Source organism: Salvelinus sp. IW2-2015, linkage group LG7 (assembly GCF_002910315.2).
Source record: "Salvelinus sp. IW2-2015 linkage group LG7, ASM291031v2, whole genome shotgun sequence".
Taxonomy (NCBI): domain Eukaryota; kingdom Metazoa; phylum Chordata; class Actinopteri; order Salmoniformes; family Salmonidae; genus Salvelinus; species Salvelinus sp. IW2-2015.
This window is the reverse complement of record NC_036847.1, coordinates 10443334-10463010: the sequence shown is the minus strand read 5'-3', so window position 1 is coordinate 10463010 and position 19677 is coordinate 10443334. Positions and strand designations below refer to the sequence as shown.

General features: G+C 44.0%; 1 protein-coding gene across 2 annotated transcripts in view; it reads right to left on the bottom strand.

Moving 5' to 3' along the window:
• The window catches only part of LOC111966364 (ral GTPase-activating protein subunit beta), a 40314-nt gene that overhangs the window by 11922 nt on the left and 8715 nt on the right, over positions 1-19677 (bottom strand). For both annotated transcript variants that reach the window (XM_023990940.2, XM_023990941.2), the window contains exons 6-20: positions 14922-15053; positions 14251-14429; positions 12447-12595; positions 11982-12207; positions 9879-10080; positions 9501-9668; positions 8972-9086; positions 8496-8643; positions 8331-8395; positions 8048-8192; positions 7177-7298; positions 6505-6687; positions 2305-2453; positions 1792-1979; positions 1248-1351 (exon numbers count right to left, since the gene is read on the bottom strand). In XM_023990940.2, the coding sequence (XP_023846708.1) occupies positions 1248-1351; positions 1792-1979; positions 2305-2453; positions 6505-6687; positions 7177-7298; positions 8048-8192; positions 8331-8395; positions 8496-8643; positions 8972-9086; positions 9501-9668; positions 9879-10080; positions 11982-12207; positions 12447-12595; positions 14251-14429; positions 14922-15053 (2275 nt within the window). The remainder of the gene's footprint in view (positions 1-1247; positions 1352-1791; positions 1980-2304; positions 2454-6504; positions 6688-7176; positions 7299-8047; positions 8193-8330; positions 8396-8495; positions 8644-8971; positions 9087-9500; positions 9669-9878; positions 10081-11981; positions 12208-12446; positions 12596-14250; positions 14430-14921; positions 15054-19677) is intronic.

Below are 19677 nucleotides of genomic sequence, written 5' to 3'. Positions count from 1 at the left end.
GGTCTCATCGCGCTCCAGCGACTCCTGTGGCGGGCCGGGCGCAGTGCACGCGTAACCGAGGGGGCCAGGTGCAGGTGTTTCCTCCAACACATTGGTGCGGCTGGCTTCCGGGTTAGAGGCGCGCTGTGTTAAGAAGCAGTGCGGCTTGGTTGGGTTGTGCTTCGGAGGACGCATGGCTTTCGACCTTCGTCTCTCCCGAGCCCGTACGGGAGTTGTAGCGATGAGACAAGATAGTAATTACTAGCGATTGGATACAACGAAAATTGGGGAGAAAAGGGGTAAAATTATTTTAAAAAAAATATGAAAGAATATGGCCACAACAAACCTGCCAAGAGAGGGCAGCCCTCCAAAACGCAAGGATATCCCTACCGGCCAAACCCTCCCTAACCCGGACGACGCTAGGCCAATTGTGCGTCGCCCCACGGACCTCCCGGTCGCGGCCGGCTGCGACAGAGCCTGGGCGCGAACCCAGAGATTCTGGTGGCGCAGCTAGCGCTGCGATGCAGTGCCCTAGACCACTGCGCCACCTGGGAGGCCATATTCTTTCAATATTTTAACAATGGATTTAATGGTGCTCCGTGGGACTTTCAATGTTTCAGAATTTTATAACCCAACCCTGATCTGTACTTCTCCACAACTTTGTCCCTGACCTGTTTGGAGAGCTCCTTGGTCTTCATGGTGCCACTTGCTTGGTGGTGCACCTTGCTTAGTGGTGTTGCAGACTCTGGGGCATATCACTTCACCAATTTGGACTATTTTGTGTATGTCCATTACATGAAATCCAAATAAAAATCAATTTAAATTACAGGTTGTAATGCAACAAAATAGGAAAAACGCCTAGGGGGATGAATACTTTTGCAAAGCACTGTGTGTGTGTATGTATATAAATAAATACAATTAGTTAGGCTGTCTTGTATACATTCACAGCATGCAGTATATAGAAAAAAAAAGTAGATAAGAGTTTTTTTTAAAGGAGCGTAGTCTCTAATCTTGACAGCTTCAGATGGTGCCTGCTCTTGGTGAAGGCCTCTATTCTGCTGTTGGATGGTGGTGCTAGCAGTTCTATTGCTAACATTTCCCTATTTGAATAGATGGCCGCCTTTTACATAATAATACTCGTGTGCAAGAGATCCTCCAATACTGTTACTGAGCTGAGCCGTACTGAAACAATATCAGCGCCAGCACAGTACAGAGTAAGTGTGTCTAACTGGCAGACCAAGGTGGCACAGTGGGCCAACTCCTCTCACCCTCTGGTTGGCCCGTGCTCCTCTGGGCTGGTGGAAGAGTTGCATAGTCCAAGCGTGTCGGCCGGCCATGCCCCGGATCAGGACCGTCACTGACGGGCTGGGGTCTGAGAAGACAGCAGAAGCAGTTACACCGGGCTCCCAGTGAAAGTGGAAACCAACTACTAGTTTGAGCCAAAATGGCCACCTGACTAGCCACCTGCCACTGAGATGCCTACTCACTGTCATAAGACACTATCCTATTTGCATTTATGTCTCAGTACTTAACTGTTCACTTTACAAGATGAGTCCAATGGAGCAACACAAACATCAAATACAACAATATTACAAACTGTAAATAAATATAAAGAACGACAAGAATCATCAATACCATAAAGGACAACGTTACTAAAGCAATAATACATGGGGGGTGACTTATTGTGGTTATAAACAAGGCTGCGGTCTTCGCCTCGTACCGTCTACCACCACAGCCGTGCTAGTATCACAGTAAATCATAACCAAAGTGAATTATTGCTTTAGAAAACGGTTTTACACACCCCACACTCACTCTGCTCATTGCCCAGTGGCTGCTCCAGCATTGCCAGGATGACTGAGTTGTCCAGGACAAAGTAGCGGAAGTTGCTGGGCCCCGTGGCGCTGAGCCGGGCGTAGCGGATCAGTGTGTCCTCATTTAGCAGGCTGCAGGTAGAGGCCGGGCCGCTTGGGGATGGGAAGGCCCCCAGGACCTGCATAATACTGGACAACAACAACAAGAGAGGGAGGGGAGGGACAGATACAGACAGTGGTTTCAAATAGTCTAGACTGATCCCCAGATGGGACCAACAAACATTAGTAATTTGTTTTATTAGTTATTAATGGACCGTGTGTAATTCTGAGCATAAATGCAGTCGTTTCTTTTAGAGCACACTGTAGCAAAACCTTTTGAAACAGAACAAAAATCTGCATTTCTTATTGTACAAGTCTGGGTAGTCCCACCCTGTATCCACCAGTTTCCTTCCAGTTGGTTTCTAATGAACACATCCAAGGTGTTTAGTGCATTGTGCTGGATTTAGAGCCTCACCAGGAGAGGGTGGCCTCTGCTGCATCCTTGACCCTCATGGAGGCGGGGTTGTGCTCCTTCTCTCCCTTGTGTCTCACCTCCTGCTCCTGTTTGGACTTGCTGCCTGAGATACCCAGCTCTACAATCTCCAATACCTCCATCAGACAGTCCTGACGGAGACGCACGTCAAACACAGGCATCACGCTACACATATTTAACTCCACATACACTACCGTTGAAAAGTTTGGGGTCACTTAGAAATGTCCTTTGTTTTTGAAAGAAAAGCACATTCATTGTCCATTAAAATAACATCAAAATGATCAGAAATACAGTGTAGACATTGTTAATGTTGTAAATTACTATTGTAGCTGGAAACAGCAGATATTTAATGGAACTCCTGTGGTCCAATGGCACGTTGTTAGCTAATCCAAGTGTATCATTTTAAAAGGCTAATTGATCATTAGAAAACCCTTTTGCAATTATGTTAGCACAGCTGAAAACTGTTGTTCTGATTAAAGAAGCAATAAAACTGGCCTTCTTCAGACTAGTCGAGTATCTGGAGCATCAGCATTTGTGGGTTCGATTACAGACTAAAAAATGTCCAGAAACAAAATAACTTTCTTCTGAAATTCATCAGTCTATTCTTGTTCTGAGAAATGAAGGCTATTCCATGCGAGAAATTGCCAAGAAACTGAAGAGCTCGTACAACGCTGTGTACTACTCCCTTCACAGAACAGCGCAAACGGTCTCTAACCAGAATAGAAAGAGGAGTGGGAGGACCCAGTGCACAACTGAGCAAGAGGACAAGCACATTAGAGTGTCTAGTTTGAGAAACAGACGCCTCACAAGTCCTCAACTGGCAGCTTCATTAAATAATACCCACAAAACACCAGTCTCAACGTCAACAGTGAAGACGCAACTCCGGGATGCTGGCCTTCTAAACAGAGTTGCAAAGAAAAAGCCATATCACACACTGGCCAATAAAAAGAAAAGATTAACATGAAAAAAAGAACACAGACACTGGACAGAGGAAGATTGGAAAAAAGTGTTACGGACAGACAAAGTTTCAGGTGTTCGGATCACAAAAAAACAAATGTCAAGCATGGTGGAGGTAATGTGATGGTCTGGGGGTGCTTTGGTGGTGGTAAAGTGGGAGATTTGTACAGGGTAAAAGGGATCTTGAAGAAGGAAGGCTATCGCTTCATTTTGCAACGCCATGCCATACTCTGTGGACGGCGCTTAATTGGAGCCAATTTCCTCCTACAATAGGACAATGACCTAAAGCACAGCTCCAAACTATGCAAGAACTATTTAGGGAAGAAGCAGTCAGCTGGTATTCTGTCTATAATGGAGTGGCCAGCACAGTCACCGGGTCCCAACCCTATTGAGCTGTTGTGGGAGCAGCTTGACTGTATGGTACATAAGTGCCCATCAAGCCAATCCAACTTGTGGTAGGTGCTTTAGGAAGCATGGGGTGAATTCTCTTCAGATTACCTCAACAAATTGAAAACTAGAATGCCAATGGTCTGCAAGGCTGTAATTGCTGCAAATGGAGTTTTCTTTGACGAAAGCAAAGTTTGAAAGACACTTATTTCAATTAAAAATCATTATTTACAACCTTGTCAACATCTTGACAATATATCCTCTTCATTTTTCAACTCATTTCATGTATGTTTTCATGGAAAACAAGGACCCCAAACTTTTCAACAGTAGTGTATACAAAAAGTTATTCTACTCTAAAATCCACTGTCACACAAAGCATATTGCCATTTTGCACATTGCTGTTGAATAAAACACAATGGACTTAGTATAAACCTACTGCCAAAGCCCTTTTACAGTGTAAAAGTTTAGTTATGACACATTTTTCCATCTTAGTTATTTAGCAGAACCTCTTATCCAGAGCTACTTGCAGTAAGTGCATCCCACTAGGTTAAGCAGGGGGAAAACAACCACATATCTCAGTTATTGCACTTATGATATGGTGGGTAGTTTAGTGTTAGCACAGTTAGGCAACACACTACCAGGATACACTTCCACACACCATACCCAGGTGGCAGCACCAACCGGGTCAGTGGCGGGTGTTAAGCCTTATTAAGCCCACAGGTGGAGGCAATGGGGAGATGATTAGTGTGCAAGCTTGCAGAGCCAGGAGGCTACAGGTTTTTATTTTCTTGGTGGCCATGTGGCCTTTGGTTTTGGGTTGAATCCTTAGTTTTGGACATGTCCTTTTTAGTATACAGTTGAAGTCGGAAGTTTACATACACCTTAGCCAAATACAATTAAACTCAGTTTTTCACAATTCCTGACATTTAATCCAAGTAAAAATCCCTGTTTTTTGTCAGTTAGGATCACCACTTCATTTTAAGAATGTGAAATGTCAGAATAATAGCAAGATTTATTTCAGCATTTCTTTCTTTCATCACATTCCCAGTGGGTCAGAACTTTACATACACTCAATTATTATTTGGTAGTATTGCCTTTAAATTGTTTCACTTGGGTCAAACGTTTCACGTAGCCTTCCACAAGCTTCCCACAATAAGTTAGGTGAATTTTGGCCCATTCCTCCTGACAGAGCTGGTGTAACTGAGTCAGGTTTGTAGGCCTCCTTGCTCGCACACGCTTTTTCAGTTGTGCCCAAAAAAAATCTATAGGATTGAGGTCAGGGCTTTGTGATGGCCACTCCAATACCTTGACTTTGTGGTCCTTAAGCCATTTTGCCACGACTTTGGAAGTATGCTTGTACATTTGGAAGACCCATGTGACCTAGCTTTACCTTCCTGACTGATGTTTTGAGATGTTGCTTGAATATATCCACATAATTGTCATTCCTCATGAAGCCATCTATTTTGTGAAGTGCACCAGACCCTCCTGCAGCAAAGCACCCCCACAACATGATGCCGCCACTCCCGTGCTTCACGGTTGGGATGGTGTTCTTCGGCTTGCAAGCCTCCCCCTTTTTCCTCCAAACATAACGATGGTCATTATGGCCAAACAGTTCTATTTTTGTTTCATCAGACCAGAGGACATTTCTCCAAAAATTACTATCTTTGTCCCCATGTGCAGTTGCAAACCGTAGTCTGGCTTTTTTATGGCAGTGGCTTTTTCCTTGCTGAGCGGCCTTTCAGGTTATGTCAATATAGAACTTGTTTTACTGTGGATATAGATCCTTTTCTACCTGTTTCCTCCAGCATCTTCACAAGGTCCTTTGCTGTTGTTCTGGGATTGATTTGCACTTTTCTGCACCAAAGTACGCTCATCTCTAGGAGACAGAACGCGTCTCCTTCCTGAGGGGTATGATGGCTGCGTGGTCCCATGGTGTTTATACTTGCGTACTATTGTTTGTACAGATGAACGTGGTACTTTCAGGCATTTGGAAATTGCTCCCAAGGATGAACCAGACTTGTGGAGGTCTACAATTTGTTTTATGAGGTCTTGGCTGATTTCTTTTGATTTTCCCATGATGTCAAGCAAAGATGCACTGAGTTTGAAGGTAGGCCTTGAAATACATCCACAGGTACACCTCCAATTGACTCCAATGATGTCAATTAGCCTATCAGAAGCTTCTAAAGCCATGACATTTTTTCTGGAATTTTCCAAGCTATTTAAAGACACAGTCAACTTAGTGTAAACTTCTGACCCACAGGAATTGTGATACAGTGAATTATAAGTGAAATAATGTCTGTAAACAATCGTTGGAAAAATTACTTGTGTCATGCACAAACTAGATGTCCTAACCGACTTCCCAAAACTATAGTTTGTTAACAAGACATTTGTGGAGTGCTTGAACCAGCCTAAGTAAACTTCTGAATTCAACTGTATATGTATATCGGTCACCATTTTGAACAAACAATAATACGCTTGGGCTAGCTGGCTCTGGACCTGAGGTAAGGTTGCAGTCTCCTGGGCACATGTACATACAACACAGTCCTCATACACTGATTTCTCACATACACACCTTAAATCAGGTTACAGACCCCTAGAATTAGCGAGGGTATCAATATTAGCAAGCTACTTATTAGTTTCATAACACAAGGAGACCCTCCTTTTAAAATAGCTGCTATCAGCAGAATCAGTGGCAGGAAGAAAACATGTGCAGGTGTGAGCGCAAGAAGACATGAGGACTTTTTTCCACCCTACTGTCCAGGTGGCATATGTCCATCTGCTGAATCATTTTACTTTTACAATCTGGTTTGGAATCCAGTCTAGACTGAGGTGACCGACCTTCTCATCCAGCATGTCTGGGTGCTCGGTCAGCCACACACACAGACACTGGAAGGCTGCTACGATCATGGAGTGGAGGTCTCTGGAGTGAAGGGGGGCCGGCCGGCTGCATTGGTACACGATGTAACCACACACTGAGCTGACGGCACGCTTACGGTCCGCAGAGTCCACACACGCCTTCACCTGAGGACACAGAGCCAGAAACACACTTTAGATATGCATGTACAGTGGTTGGGTGGATGCTAAGCCTTAACACATTGAAAAGGAGTGTTATCTTTTTATTAAGGGTTATCCCTTGCAGAAGAGTGTTTTACAGCTGGGTGGGTAGTGGCTGGGTCTGATGTGGTGGACTGGTGTTAAGTCTCAACATGTGCAGTGGTGATAATAAAAATATAATGGATTTATACGTAATGAAGGTAGGTTGTGTGTTGGGGTGAAGTTAGGGCCGGTGTATGTTAAAGCTGGGATGTCTTTGGGTACTTTGGTTAGAGATGGGGTGGGAAAGGGGATGGGGTGGGAAAGGAAAGTTGGAGTATATTGAAGTTCAGTATACTCCAACTTCATCTCGAAGTAAGGTTTAGCTTGTGTTAGGATAGTGTACAGTAGTTAGGTTTAGTGTAGGTTGGTCTAGTTTAGTGTAGTTAGGTCTAGCATGCGTTGTTGTAGTGTCACCTTGGCCAGGCCAGCCAGCAGCTCCAGGGCGGCCAATGAGATGCTCATGTCGGACCTCCACTGGGAGTTGAGCCTCTGGGTGACCAGGTGTATGCTGCGCACCAGAAGGCCCGCCGCAGTATCTGTAAAAGCTAGAGGATGTAAACCCCGAAACACCACCACCATCACAGATGGACCACCCCATTACTCATCTGAATAATGACCTCAATAAGATCTGATCATGTGGCAGCCTTCCATAACAGAGCACACAGAAGATACACTAATCATGTGAAATATCAGATGCAGTGTGAAACTGGAAGTAAGCGTTAAACTCAACAGGTGAAAACAGAATTCACACAGTAAGAAAAAAATGTATGGCTTTTTAAGTTAACTTTATCGCTCTCTTAGCACATGTAGTCACATCAAATATAGTGTTGAGGGATAGTCTTTTCCAGTTCAAGACCAGTAGCACAGCATCACGGCAAACAGTAGTAGTACTTGCATCACATACAGATAATTTTTACCCAGCGCTTTTTAACTCTGTATATCACTTTCACCACGTTGGCTATGGACAAATAGAGTGTTGTTAATTAAGACATTGACCAGGTGTCAGTACTTGTGAATGGAAACAGCAACAACATTCAACATCTGAGTGAAATGAATAGGCTAAATACAATTATTGTAGTAATGGCTATCGTGCTAAACAATACATAGCATGCCTAGTCTGACCTTAACGCAGCCTGCGTGTGAAAATGGCTATTGGTTACAATCGGTATAGCAATTGTGCTATCGCTAGCTAGTTAGCATGTAGTAAGTCCTTATTGTAGTCTGGGACGTGGCTACAATCAGTTATCGTACTAAAGCTAGTTATAATTTAAAGGACTAGCTTTACCGTAGTCCCGGAGTAGCGCCTGGGCCGGGCGCTCTGAGTCTGGGCTGGTGGCCTCAGTGCCAGTGCTGCCCCCGCTAGTAAAGCTGAAGCTACTGCTGGTGCGGCTGTGGCCCTTCAGCCCCGTGTGGCTCCCATCCACACTGCCCTGGTACCAAACAAACACAGGGAGACAGAGCGCGTTAGCAAAGCCTCCAAATTCAACTCCATTGAGCTATTTGTTTATTTGAGTCAATGACGGTAGTTCGGTTTATATCAACACCGACAGAAATCATAAAGGCCTTACCGTTTCAGTTTGTGCACCTATGGACTCCAACAGTGCAGAGTCTTGAACAATATTAAGCATTGCACCTGAAAGGATGAAAATGTATAGATTTAATACATGTAAGGGACCAAAAAAAGACAAGAGATCAAGAGAGGAAGAGAGAGAGAATGGTACTGAGTGGCAGACCTAGGATGAGCTGGGTGTTGTTGGGGTCCGTCTCTGTCTGCAGGGCTCCGATGAGGACGTTGACAAGACGTAGTCTCAGGGACAGGAAGGAAAGGGACTGGTCGTTGGGTGCCCCATCATCATCACTGAACTTCCCCTCCAGAAGAACCTACACATCAATCAAATCAGTCAATCTATTGGTCGCCCTACCCACAACACAAAATCAAGCCAGCATTACTACAACTGAAGTTAACTGAACTGGTGTCCACCACATTATATTTGACCTTTATTTAACTTGGCAAGTCAGTTAAGAACAAATTCTTATTTGGTTACTGGCCCAATGCTCTAACCACTAGGCTACCTGCCGCCCTGGTATCACTCTTATCAAGGGTGTATTGGGAAATAATATATATTAAAAAGCATGTTTACTAGACTAGATGTAATGTAGTCACCAGACACTTAAAAAAAAAAGCCAAGGTTGTAACAATTTTCCATACCTCGGATTTGACGTTGCCAAAGTGGTGTGGGAGCGGCAGCATGGCCAGTAGGATGTGGATGGAAGCTCTCCTCAGGTCAGTGGGGTTAACGTACAGCTTGAACTTAGACAGCTCCCTGTAGCAGAGGGGGACAGTACCCTATAATTAGAATTTCTAGAGCATAGAAATGATCTGAATTGTATTGCTATGGTTGCTCAAGGAATTCCCATTAAATGGCATTAGCTAACATTACAGATATTATTAGCCCCGGGACAACTTCCATGGCATTCAGATGGTCACAGCACCCCAAACATTAAACAGCTAAATTGTTTATTCATGCGTGATTATTATTTTTTAAATCTGACTTCGCTTTTGCATTTTTTAGTAAGCATTTCTCTGTACTGTTTACATCTGCTGTATCCTGTTCACGTGACAAATAAATAGAGATTTGATTTATATACTATTGGGTCTTTTTCAACATCGAGCCTGGTTCACATTTGGTAGTTTTAGAGGATTGTACATAATATATATATATATTTTGTATTGTCACCTGTCTGGCAGAATGGTCTCCAGAGCTGAGATGAAGTAGGGGACCACCACGTTGACGCCCTTCAGGTCGGAGCAGAACAGAGAGGAGGAGTTGAGGATGATGCTGGAAAGCACGGGCCTGCAGATGAAGTCAGAGATCTGGAGGCCCTGGATCAGAACCATGTAGAACCTGCGGGGGAAAAGACAGACGTTTCTTCAGATCAAAATAGGAACCATAGCGATTGAACTTGCAGCGGGTCAAAATATTAATTTGGGTAGCTATATGAGGAGCCTGACAGATTCAAGACTAACACAAATGCAGAGTTAAGATACCTCCACACATAGGCCCACATACAGCAGCGCTGCACGCTAGCACGCTAGGATGAAACTGCTGTTTTACCTGGACAGGTAGACTGGGAGAATGTCCTCTCCAGTCTTCTTACTGCAGAAGATGCGGCAGAGGGTGCCGCAGGCCTCGGCACGGCCTGCCTCGTAGCTCTCGGGGAACTCGTTGGTGTCGAACATGGGATTTGACACCATGGAGTCGGTGGACATCTGGGATCCCTTCCTTCTCAGCTCCAGACCCACCTGAGTGGCTATGGCTGTGGAGGGGACAGAAGGAGACAGAGGAGTGAAAGGAGCCCGGAATGGAACGCGTGAAAACAGATAGAAACACACAAATAGAAACGAAGACATAAACACACGTACAACACATTGAAAAGTAACCAAACACACATACACATTAAAAGTACACAAACCGAGGTAAAGACTGTACACACAAACTGTGCAGACACAAAATGAGAGAAGGAAAACAAACCTAAATGGATACAAAACGCACAGACACACACACATTTACACATACGTACGTAAATCAGCAGGCGCACAAAGAGGGACGTCTGACACAGAGTTTGCCATAAAAAGTGTTGTCTTTATCATAGGCTAAGTGAATGGAATTAAAGGTTAGAAACTTTTACGTGAACATCTTTTCCCAACACAAGTTGTGAGAAGACGTCGGCACAAAATCTCTGTCAGCTCAGCTCCCTTGTACTTGCATTATGATGACGTCACTCAAGGTACAGACAATTACTTCATGCATTGAGGCACCAAACCAAAATTCTATAAACGTATAAGTGAACTGACAACACGAGGGGAAACAATATGAGAACAATGCGCTGAATTCAGGGCAAACCAAAAAGCGTTAGTGCCACGATAGATATAAAGTCAATGGAATATGGTGGTGTGGTCACAAACTGGCAACGCTATGTCGGGACAGTGGCGAGGCTGTGTGCTCCCATTCCATTTCCAACCCGCAGAACATTGAGAGAACGTTGGAGCAACGCTCAAATGACGGTGGTGGGGGTAAAAGGTAACAATGATGGGCGATGATGACCATGGAGAAATTAAACCAAAGCAGGATTCAAAGAACTGACTGCGAGTCAAGAGAAAAGCCGCAGCTCCTACTTACAAGATTTATAAGAAAGGAGAATTTGGATAAAAGAGGCTGCAAGATAACAGAAATAGTGGAGAGACAAATCAAAGCATATCAATATTTTCTCAATTCATTCTAAATGCATGAATTGTGTTTTTCCTCCTCAATGGATGACCTTTCACCCTGAAACTGTTGAAACATCAGACATGGTAGACACGAGTCAGCATGCAGGACAGACACAAGCACCAAAACACGAGAAAAGAGACAGTCCTGGACATCATGATCCTTTTCTACATGTGCTTAATCAGTGTTCCTCAATCCTGTTCTTGAAGAACCGCCGTATTGCAGGTCTTTCTCCCAGCTTAGTGCCATCACACCTGGGTCATATTTATTTGGCACCAAACTGAAGAAAATGGACTGAAACAGGGACTGACTACCTGAACTTGTTCATTTTTAGTTGCAAAACATTTTGCGACTGTGAGCCCTAATGAATACCACCCTTAAAATCAACTGATCTCTTCTTGCCCTTGGTGAGCCGAATCGGGCAGATCACTGCTGAGCTTATGGCTCTCCAGGAGCAGGATTGACAATCAACCCTACAATAGTCCCGTCATCTCCTACAATCATAAGGCACAAGACGGAACTACACAGAGACATGCAGAAGTTCATTGTGTTTATCTGACTGTATAAATTCAATCTTGTGACCACTGCAATACAACGCTGCAGATGGAGACATTGGGTGTACTGACTGGGGAAATGCGCAAAGGCGCGTCTAGACTGAATTCTCCATCCTACAGTGTTCTGTGGAGTGGAATGTCAATTTAACTGATATCAGAGTGGTCTCCACACAGTGCTTTAGCAGATGTGAAAAGTAGTGAGAGAGAAAAAAGAAAAACCACAGTCCTCTGACCCCAGCCCACTCCACCCAAAACACACACAAGTCCAACCCTTAACCCAACACAAAGACATGCATCCAACCCCCCCCCCCCCCCCCCACACACACACACACACATGGTAGAAGCTTGTCCATCCAGTCAGGCAGGCAATCAGTCAGGCAGATCAGTCATTGCTTACCAGTCATGCTGGGGTCTCGGCTGAGGCCGCTGTGGAGCTTGCAGTGCACTAGCGCCGCGTCAAATAGCCACTGACCGAAGAGGTTGAGGATGCTGTTGACCTTAGGCCTGGCGGGGGCGGGCAGCGGCTGCATCTCCCAACTGCTCTGGGTGGGGCTGGCCAGCATGGTGGGTGACGACGACAGCTGCTGGGACGCGGACACTTTGGCCGGCTGGGCTGCACTGCCCTGTATGTGGGGGGGGGGGGTTAGTCTGCATTGAGCTTGCTCTGGCGCGATTGACCCAATGGAGTAGTCCACGAAAGTGCAAACCCCACCCTATCCGGCACTCCAGGCAAGCGAGATTGAACACTCAAAGTACTCGGAAGAAAACAAATTCTGTTTGAAACCAAGTCTGCTGATGTAAGCACAGTACACAGGCCAAGATGACATATGCACATGATTTGTAGGCTATACAGTTGACTTACCGTTAAACTCTTGCTGGCGGTTTTGGTGACCACGGTGTGTCGCTGCTTGCGGCTGTGTGGGGGCGTGGTGTTGTTGGAGGAGGGCGGGGACATGCTCAGTCTGTTGACCGGTGTGGGCGGGGCACTGTCAACCCTGGGCCGTGATATGCCTGCGGAGGAGAAGGGGGCAGGTCCCAAAAACAAGACACACCCAATAGTCAGAATAACCAATGGCAGTGGCGTGTCCTGCCTCTGATAAAATGTCCTCTATTACAGTGGAAAAACAAGCCTCTGTTCCAATACCTTTGAAATGCCATTGATTCTCCCTTCCTTCCTTGAGGTTATCACTGATCTGTAAGCAAAGGTATTGTTTCCACCCTATCGCCTTCACTAATTCAACGTGATCAGATCAGTGATTACCTCAAGGAATGGAAGAGAAAAAAAGTGCACGTTTTAGAAAACCTGAAGGGAAACCAGAAAGAGGTCAAAACTTGAAGACTTCTTAAGCGGTAAGAGAGCAACATCCCATGTAAACAGGATTGCGTTAACCCCATGTTTGTCCAACCACACAACCAATAGGTGTTAATAGACAGGTTATAGAGCGATATTACTTGTGCATGTGCTTTTTCAGGACTCATTGACACACTTAAAACATAAGACTATTAAGGGGGTATCAATTAACTTGTTATGCCCAAAAAACAGAACAGTGCTACTGTGGCATCAGCTGTCAATGACAGCCAGTTCAACTAGCACAAGTCACATCTTGCAGCTCTTTTTAACCCATTTGAACAATCAAATCAACCGAAACAGCCCATTTGTCCAGTTTGACTTGACAAAACCTCCAGGGGACCATGACAGAACATCCTAAAAATGTCCTCGGGACAAATTGGGTACTAGAAAAAAACCTCCAGGTGACAACGACACAATGTCCAAAGAACGTTAAGTTGACCTTCAGGGGACCGTAACACAACGTCCCAAGAACATCCTAAAAACATCCCTGGAACTATAAAAAGGTTCCCTTGGGACCAACATGCTATGTTCTAAGGCCCAGTAAAATGAAAGTCCTAAGATTGTCCTAAAAGGGCCCTGCATGTTCCTCAATGACGTCTTGGGAATGTACAGGTAACTAGACAAAGGTCCCACAGAGAACGTTCCCTTGGGACCATCAAGCAACATTCTTGGAACGTCAGTGGGATACCGTCGCGCAGTAACCCTTAAGGAACGTGGCAGAATGTCCTCAGGATGTCCCGTTTACTGGGCTTACCCAGTAAGCAATTCATGCTTTGGTTTAGTTTCCCTGGCACCGTTTCCATTAGCAAGCAAAAATCGTTTGTGAAGCTCAACAAAATCACTTGCAGATGTTTTGAACATGCACGAATAATGTTAATATCAGGCCCATGACTTGAATGGGATTTGTTCCAAATGCTAATGTGCACATTAGCATGTGGAAACAGTGACAAAATTAAAACAAAGCATTGATGTCATACCTTGTCCATAGACATCTTATAAGGCAAGGAAAACAATATGTAATTTTGTAATTTGGGTGAACTATCCCTTTAAGGCACAAATTGACACTTTTTATCAGTTCAAACTGCTGACAAATACTGTATGCAAACTAATTCAGACCAGGGTTGGGGTCAAATCCATTTCAAGGGAGTAAACTGAATTCCCAATTACAACTTTCCTAATTGCCTTTCAATGAGGAAAACAAAGTGTAATTGGAATGTGTTAACTTCCTGAATTGACCCCAACACGGTTTCAGACTATTGAGGTGCACCGTGTTGCAACACCACTAGACCCTGAGTGAAGGAGGTCGTCTTCTCACCCAGGAAGGCGTCCACCAGGCAGCTGACCCCACGCATGGCCCTGAAGAAGATCTGGGGAAGCTGCTTGAGGCAGGGGTGTAGCACTACCTCATGGGGGATGCCGCTCGAGTTGAGGAACTGCTCCTGAAACTTGGGCGTGGTGCTCACCAACGTCGGGTTGCTCAGATCCACGGGGTTGCTGTGGAAACCACAAGGGACAGGAGAGAGAAGTGAGGATGGATTGACACTCACTGAGGGCCTCATTCACTGACACCGACCTGTATTAGTGGGTGGGGTTGACAATGTGCTGGGAAAATATGTCTAGAACACTGAATGGCATTAGCCACAGCAACAAAAAAAGGGGTTGTATTCATTAGGACACGCAACAGGAAACATTTTAGCATTTTTTCTTATTGGTCCAGTTCCCTCAATGTTTCAGTTCGATTTCTTCCATTTGGTGCATAATTAATACGACCCAATTTCTTGTGGCCAAGAAATAAAGTAGATGAGGAAAAGAGGGCATGTAAGGATATCACCAGGGCCCGTATCTACAAAGCGTCTCAAAGGTGGAGTGCTGATCTTGTTTCAGTTTTGAATTTTAGATCACAATGAATAAGATTGTGTGGACAAATCCTAGATCAGCACTCCTACGCTGAGATGCTTTGTGGATATAGGCCCAGAACTTCTCTACCTCAGCATGTGGAGGAAGCGGAACCAGGTCTGAGCCACACAGTCGTTGTCCATCTCTACTGGAATCAGGTTGGCATCCTCATCAGGTACTTTAAACGGGGGGAACGAGGGGCCGTGGGTGAACCGCAACAGTCTGGGTGGAAAGTCAACACACAGACAAGACGCACATGCAGACACACATACACACACAATTTAGTATGCCCATTTCCTCCTCTCTGTCATTATGTTTTAAATTGATAGTGGTACTTCCTGCAAAATGAAATAGCAGATAGTGTTTCTCTGCTCTCAGTTCTTTTTGAACCAACTGAAAACTTCAGAGGTTAGCTACAGTGGTGTAAAGTACTTAAGAAGTACTTTAAAGTATTTTTACTTCAGTTTTTGGGGGGGGGTATCTGTACTTTACTATTTATATTTCAAACTTTTACTTCAGTACATTCCTAAAGAAAATTATGTAGTTTTTACTCCATGCATTTATCCTGACACCCAAAAGTACTCTTCACATTTTTTATTTTTAGCAGGAAAGGAAAATGGTCCAATTCAGGCACTTACATGCTGACCAGACCTGACACGTCGCATGCGCGAGCGTCACAAAATACATTTTGAAATCCATGTTGTTCAATTATTGCGCCAACGAGCGTCTGCGATGCCAAGGGATAAAATAGAACTCCTTTCTACTTCTGACGCAGATCGCGCTGAAAGTCCTGCCTCTCCATCTCCTCATTGGTTTATAGAAGCAGGTACCCACGTGCCATCTCCTCATTGGTTATACCCACGTGGGTGATTGAAAGACAAACTGTTTTGCCGGTCGTCGTGGTAATACTATGAAAGTTTAGATGCGATCACCATATAAGTTCAAAGATGAAAAAGCCTGAAAGGAGAGATGACAACGATTCGGTTGGCCATTTTATGTGTGGAATAATTGTCGAAGTAGAGGACCTTGTGCATTTCAGATAAAATAACTCAATGTTTATATCCCAGGACAAATGAACTAGCAACAGCAAGCTAACTAGCTAAATTGCCATACATGTTTAATGCTTTTCGACCTGTCCCCAAATTAATGTCATTGGTTCAGAGTTTGTTTTGATATTTTAACCTGCGTGTCGTGATCGCGTTTGGTGTAGGGGGACAAAATAAATGTATGCACGATAGCGCACGATGGCACATGCGCGCAGCCGGTTTGGGTTCGTTGTTATGAAGAGAACCTCCCTGGTCATCCCTACTGCCTCTGATCTGGTGGACTCACTAAGCACAAATGCGTGTTGGAATGTGCCCCTGGCTTAATATAAGCCATTTGAAATGATTTATACTTTTGATGCTAACTACATTTCCTTTTGATACTTAAGTATATTTACAACCAAATACTTTTAGACTTTTACTCAAGTAGTATTTTACCAGGGGACTTTCACTTTTACTTGAGTCATTTTCTATTGAGGTATCAATTACTTATACTTAAGTATGACAATTGGGTACTTTTTCCACCACTGGTTAGCTACATTACAGGAAAAGTACAATGCCAGACAGTAATCCAATAGTCAAATTGACTCACTGGATATGCAAATCAAGGGACAAGATGTCTAGGTAGTAGCTTTTAGAACAGCTACTAAGTCAACACCAGAGCACCCACACAGTAAGCCAGGAGAGTGGAAGGTATTAAAACTGCTAAAATAATACCACTTCTGACATTGAAGAGCAAAGAGGACCACTGTAAAATTAAATTAAGTCGGCCTATGGGTTGTTCCACGAAATGAGTCCCTTTTGGGTAGTGTAACTTGGTAAATTAATGTTACGGATACAAGTGTTCTGTGTGTATTTCTTTTCTCTCCTTCTCCCCTACTCACAGGTGACAATCATCATTCCCCAATCAGTCATCAATCAGTCGCTAATCAGAAGACACCTGCTCCTTTTCCCTTACCCAATCACAGTTCCTTTCCCTTGGTTTAAAAACCCTATCAGTTGTTTTTCTCTGGAGCTCAATCTCTCTGTCAATGCCATATGTCTGTAGATCCATTGTGTGGTTTGCAACTACATGTCACTTTGTTCCTACCTGTGAGTATTGTTTTTTGTTATGGTGTTTGAGTGTTTCTTTGATAGTGGGAAAAGGGGGTAACCAGACAGTTCGCCCATGGGCATACACTACCCGTAGGTAAACTTTGTTAAATACACTAGTTAGAACTGGGCGGACCACCCACTGTATTTTTGGTTAGCTGTTGTTGAAATAGGCTAGTCTAGCTTAGGGGTGTTTTTGGATGCTTATTCTTTCTTTCCTTGGGTCCAGCTCAGCCCCTTTTCCTGCTCCTCTAAGCCCAGTGGTGTCTGAGGGCGAGGATAAAGCTCCAGCCACATTGCCCTGTCTTGATCCACTCTCCCCACTGTCAACCGTTGATGCCAGGAGGGGATGTCCGTTCCATACAGTTCCAACTGGAGGCGGAAGAGAGAGCCCAAATTAGGCGAGAGACTCTCCAGTTGGAGATGTGTAAAATTGAGGCAGAAANCCCCATTACCGTGTGTTTACTAATAAACCCTGAGTTTGACGGTAGATTTTAAGTTGTCGTGGTTATTTGTTCTCACTGTTACGTTTTCACTATTATAATTTGCGTGAGTTGTTACGGGTCCCATTACCATCCCCCCCCAGATTGTCGGGCCAAAGGGATTCGTAACAATTAACATATATAATACAGTACCAGTCTAAAGCTTGGACACACCTACTCATTCAAGGGTTTCTTTATCTTTACTATTTTCTACATCAAAACTATTTAATAAAACATATGGAATCATGTAATAACCCCAAAAAAGTGTAAAACAAATCAAAATATATTTTAGATTCTTCAAAGTAGCCACCCTTTGCCTTGACAGCTTTGCACACTCTTGGCATTCTCTCAACCAGCTTCACCTGGAAGGCTTTTCCTTACAGTCGTGAAGGACTTCCCACAGCTGCTGAGCACTTGTTGGCTGCTTTTCCTTCACTCTGCAGTCCAACACATCCAAAACCATCTCAATTGGGTTGAGGTCAAGTGATTGTGGAGGCCAGGTCATCTCATGCAGCACTCCATCACTCTCCTTCCTGGTCAAATAGCCCTTACACAGTCTGGAGGTGTGTTGGGTCATTGTCCTGTTGAAATACAAATGATAGTCCTACGAAGCACAAACGAGATGGGATGGCATATCGCTGCAGAATGCTGTGGTAGCCATGCTGGTTAAGTGTGCCTTGAATTCTAAATAAATCAGTGTCATCAGCAAAGCACCATCACACCTCCTCCATGCTTCACGGTGGGAATGACACATGCGGAGATCATCCGTTCACTTACTCTGCATCTCAAAAAGACACGGCGGTTGGAACCAAAAATCTCAAATTTGGACTCATCAGACCAAAGGACAGATGTCCACCGGTCTAATGTCCATTGCTCGTGTTTCTTGGCCAAAGAAAGTCTCTTATTATTGGTGTCCTTTAGGAGTGGTTTCTTTGCAGCAATTCGATCATGAAGGCCTGATTCATGCAGTCTCCTCTGAACAGTTCATGTTGAGATGTGTCTGTTACTTGAACTCCGAAGCATTTATTTGGGCAGCAATCCAAGGTGCAGTTAACTCTAATGAACTTATCCTCTGCAGCAGAGGTAACTCTGGGTCTTCCTTTCTTGTGGCGGTCCTCATGAGAGCCAGTTTCATCATAGCGCTTGATGGTTTTTGCGACTGCACTTCAAAGTTCTTGAAATGTTCAGGATTGACTGACATTCATGTCTTAAAGTAATGGACTGTCGTGCCTCTCTGCTTATTTGAGCTGTTCTTGTCATAATATGGACTAGGTCTTTTACTAAATAGGGCTATCTTCTGTATACCACCCCTACTGGGCTTCCAAGTGGTGCAGCGGTCTAAGGCACTGCATCTCAGTGCTAGAGGTGTCATTACAGACACTGGTTCAATTCCAGGCTGTTTCACAGGGCTGCGCACAATTGGCCCAGCATCGTCCGGGTTTGCCCCGGGGTAGGCCGTCATTGTAAATAAGAATTTGTTCTTAACTGACTTGCCTAGTTAAAACAATACAACTGATTGGCTCAAACGCATTAAGAAGGAAAGAAGTTCCACAACTTAACTTTTAACAAGGTACACCTGTTAATTGAAATGCAGTCCAAGTGACTATCTCATGAAGCTGCTTGAGAGAAAGCCAAGAGTGGGCAAAGCTGTCATCAAGTTAAAGGGTGGCTACTTTGAAGACAAATATAACATATATTTTGATTTGTTTAACACTTTTTTGGTTACTACATGATTCCATGTGTTTCATAGTTTTGATGTCTTCACTATTATTCTACATCTACAATGTAGAAAATAGTAAAAATAAAAACCCTTGAATGAGTAGGTGTTTAAACTTTTGACCTCATTTTTACATTCTGTCATTAAGAGCACATGCTCAACTTGTTTTTCAATCTCAAATAAAAAAGTTTAAAAAAAATAAAAATAGTAAGTACCCATTAAAGCTGCAATATCTAACTGTTTGGGCAACGCGACCAAATTCACATAGATCTCTCTCATTGAAACCAAGTCTAAGAAGCGGTAGATCTGTTCTATGTGCGCCATTTCTATGCTTCCCGTTTCATTTGTGTCTTTTACTTTCGGTTTTGTACACCAGCTGAAAATACAGTATTATTGGATATTGAAAAGATTTTACACTAGTTTAAATGGTAAAATGATTATCTACACTATGCTTGTTTTGTCACAAACTGAAATTAGGCAAACTATTAGAATTGTAGCAACCAGGAAATGGT